Source organism: Condylura cristata, unplaced genomic scaffold (assembly GCF_000260355.1).
Source record: "Condylura cristata isolate star-nosed mole 26May11 unplaced genomic scaffold, ConCri1.0 scaffold00014, whole genome shotgun sequence".
Classification (NCBI taxonomy): Eukaryota; Metazoa; Chordata; class Mammalia; order Eulipotyphla; family Talpidae; genus Condylura; species Condylura cristata.
In genome coordinates this window covers 51,332,920-51,336,498 of record NW_004567115.1, presented here as the reverse complement: position 1 = coordinate 51,336,498, position 3,579 = coordinate 51,332,920, and the positions used below count along the sequence as shown (strand labels likewise).

Below are 3,579 nucleotides of genomic sequence, written 5' to 3'. Positions count from 1 at the left end.
GTGGGGGGGAGGGAGAGGCCGTAATTACTCAGGAAGCAGAGGTTGTAATTAGCCCCTCTGGGCACACTGGGACGCAGCCACAGCTGACTGCATGTCTGGGACTAGGGGGTGGTCTGCTCTGGGCGTGGGGTGGTGGTGACAGCGAACCAAGGCTTCTGGGGCACCCACCCTGCCCACCCATGGGTGGGGTAGTGCCCATGCAGGATGGCAACACGGCTTGCCACCATCCAAAGCAACAGGGAGCTTGCAGGGTAGAAGGAACCAGAAAGAGCACACTGGCCTGGGCTTGGGGACTGGGTGGCCATTTGGGTGGCCAGATCTGTCTTTGCTCTCTTTGGCCCCAGGCCCACTGTGCAGAGCCTGCACCTGGCTGCCGGGGGCCACTCGCCGTAGACCAGCCACAGTGCCGGTCAGATGGGCACCAAGATGCTGCCCTTCTGGGGTTCTGCAGAGAGGCCACGGCCAGTACCCCAGGGAGAAGGGGGCCCGTGGAGGCGAGCCCGCACCGTCCAGGCTCTGTGGACGAGGACAGTTGGGGGTAGAGCCTTCCTTCGAGTCCAGCAAGGGCCAAGAGCCTGAGCGGGCCTTCTGCTGCCTCACCGAGCTGGAGCTCAGCTAGGACATCGGCTGGCAGATTCTGAGCGTCGGCCTCTGACCCCAGGACCAACTGAATCTCACTGTCTGCCCTGCTGGTCTGTTTCTCTGCGAAGGCATCGCTAGAGCAGGAGGCATGGCGTGAGGTGGGACGAGAAGAGGGCGTCAGGGTGAAGAGCATCTGGGGGCATAGGGCTGCGGGGGGAGGCGGGGAGAAAAGACGGGGTTCCCAAGACCAGGCCTGCCTATTTCTCTATATGGACCCAACTCAACAAATGCAGAAATACAAACCCAGATTCCTATGGTAAACAAGTTAGGAGCCCTCACACCTTGCTCAAACAGGTTTGCAAGCCCAGTCCAACATTGGGGGGGCCGACCCCCCTGCAGTCAAAAATCTGATCGCATGAATTTGAGCTCCCCCAAACCTAACTGGTTGGCGGAAGCCTTCTGGGTAAGCTGTGGACACAGTTACACCATGTCCATCTATCCTGTAGTCTCACAGGAGTGGTCTACAGAAGATCGCAGGTGGGGACCCATGTTGCAGGACCGCCCTGCGCGTATCTGGCTAGGAGAGGATCTCGTAACTGCCTGGACCCCTGTGGCCCGTCCGTGCTGCTCACGGTCAGCTGCCCCCAACCCCAGCATTTCTGGGGTCGGGTCACCTGCCAGGATGTTGCCATAATCAGTACAGCAGGCCCTCGAACAACATGGCCATCAACCTTGCTGTGTTGTAATGCTGACGAGAAAAAACACCCCATGCCGTTACTTGAGGGCCCCCTTTGGCTCACGGTTGCATGTCCAGGCCCCCCCGGGCCCACTTCAGTGAGGCCTGCTGCGCCCAAGCACCCGCTCGGTCCCGGGGGCCCCGGGGTGCGGGTCGCCCGGCCGCCCCCACGCTCACCTCGCACCACGGTGACGTTGCGAAGGATCTGCCCGTGCCGCATGTCCACCGCCTTCATCTCCTCCATGACCATGGAGAGGTTGCGGACGTTGAAGTCCAGCCGGGCGCTGAGCAGGCCGAAGCGCTCCTGGAGCAGCGCGGCGGTGCCCAGCATGAGGGCCACGGACTTGTTCAGGTAGTACAGCTCCTCGGCGTGCGCGTGGAAGCCCAGCGTGCAGGACAGCCGCACGTCGTCCAGGTACTTGAGCATGCTGTGCACGTGGCTGTCGGTTGCGTTGATGTTGGCGAAGATGGTGCCGATCTCGATCTCGTGGGAGGCCATGCGTCCCTCCAGGGTCTCAAACCGCTCCGCCGTGCGGTTCTGTGCGTAGCGTGTGTGGTACTGCAGGTCGTGCATGTTTTCCTCGTGGTCGTCCAGAAAGGACGAGATGTTGTCCAGCTGCAGCTGCAAGCCCATGACCTGCAGCACCAGGTCGTGCACGCTTTCGGAGTTCTGGCTGATGCGCTGCGAGGAGGTGCCCAGCGCGGCCTGGATGCTCTTGACCACCTCGCCCGTCTTGGCCGAGGTGGCGCGCAGGCTGCCGAAGAGCCGGGTGTAGTTCTGCCAGTCGGTGACGACCTTCTGCAGGGTGAGGGTCTCCTCGTCCGTCTTCCGCCGGATCCCGTGAATCCACTCGGAAGTCTGCCCCGCCGTGAAGTTGACCTGCTGCAGGGCGGCCTTGACGCTGTAGCACTCCTGGGCGAGGTCCTTGAGCGAGAGGTCCAGGCCGGACGTGGTGGCCTGCCAGCCCCTCACCTGCGTCAGGAAGAACCCCAGAGACTGGTTGACCTGGTGGATGGAGAAGGAGCAGCTGCCCGTCTCCCGGGCCAGCCGGCTGGTGGTGGTGGACAGCAGTTCGTGCGTCTGGGCGGCCTGGCCCAGCTGAGCCTCCTGGGCCAGAAGCGTCTTCTGCATCCCCGCCAGCTCCTGCTGCAGGCTCCTGATGTCCTGCCCCAGCTGCCCGGCCTCGTGGCAGAAAGAGCAGTTGCTGGGAGCTTTCAGATCTTTGGGGGAGAGAGGGGCGACACTTTGAGTGGCGGGAGGGCCGGGGCCCGAGCAGCTGAGGCGCCTCTGTGGGCGCCCTCACAGCACAGGGGGCGGCCGGCACATCCCAGCCCCGCCCCTCCCACATCCCGCCAGGCAGAACTTTCTGGAAAAGCCCGGCCACGTCTGTGAGATCTGGATTCTTCTATGCGTTTTTAGTCTGATCTGAAAGTCGGAACCAGGATACCGCCCTCTCGCCGGCAAGCGCTAAGGCGAGGTCTCTGGGGTCACCAAGAGGCCCCCCCTCCTCTTACTTGGCCCTTCTGCAGCAGATGGGCAGAAGATGGGCCAGGGTCTCTCTCCCCAGGGTCGATGAGAGCGAGCAGCTGGTGGCGGGACATTCTCTCCCCTCCCGAGCAGAACAACCTCTAAACCTGCTCTTCTGGCTCTTTCTGTCTCATGCTCAGGATGGTACGTCCCCGGCTGAAGCGGGAGGTAAAGAGCAGCCTGCGTGGGCCAAGTGCTAAGTCAGGGAGGGCTTGACAGGACGCTCTGGTAGCCCCCAAACATCACCTCAGGTCTGTGAGGCTGCCCGGGGAATGGCCCTCTCTGTCTCTCTCTACCTACAGGCCTGGCTAGGGCTGGACTGTCCACTGCTGGACAGGGCCGCAGGGAGCCGTGTCTGGGGAACACTGCCTCGCTCTAGACACCCCTCCTGGGGGAACCCTGGCCTTCCACCCACAGTCATCAGCTCAGCTGGACACATACCCAAGCCCTGGAGATTTTCTTGCATAGAGACAAGTTTCTTGTCATAAATGGCTTGGGCCAGGGAGATGTCTTCAGAGAGAGAGTCCACTTTCCTGAAAACTGTAGGGGAAAAAGAGATGAGAAGCTGGGTAGGGTCTTAGCTCAGAGAAACGACAGCTGGGTGCTGCATCTTAATCACCCCAAAGCCACTCATCCTTCTTCTGTGAGGCTTCCTAGTAGGTATAAGGGAAGAGGTGTCTTCTTAGGGCCAGAACTGGTTTCACATCCCTTAAAAACTCTATTTGTCCACCCA

At 61.4% G+C, this 3,579-nt stretch overlaps 1 protein-coding gene across 1 annotated transcript in view; it reads right to left on the bottom strand.

Annotated features, from left to right (window-relative positions):
* The window catches only part of SCARA3 (scavenger receptor class A, member 3), a 37,358-nt gene that overhangs the window by 4,125 nt on the left and 29,654 nt on the right, over positions 1-3,579 (bottom strand). The window contains exons 5-6 of the mRNA XM_012724804.1: positions 3,288-3,386; positions 1,496-2,539 (exon numbers count right to left, since the gene is read on the bottom strand). Of these exons, the coding sequence (XP_012580258.1) occupies positions 1,496-2,539; positions 3,288-3,386 (1,143 nt within the window). The remainder of the gene's footprint in view (positions 1-1,495; positions 2,540-3,287; positions 3,387-3,579) is intronic.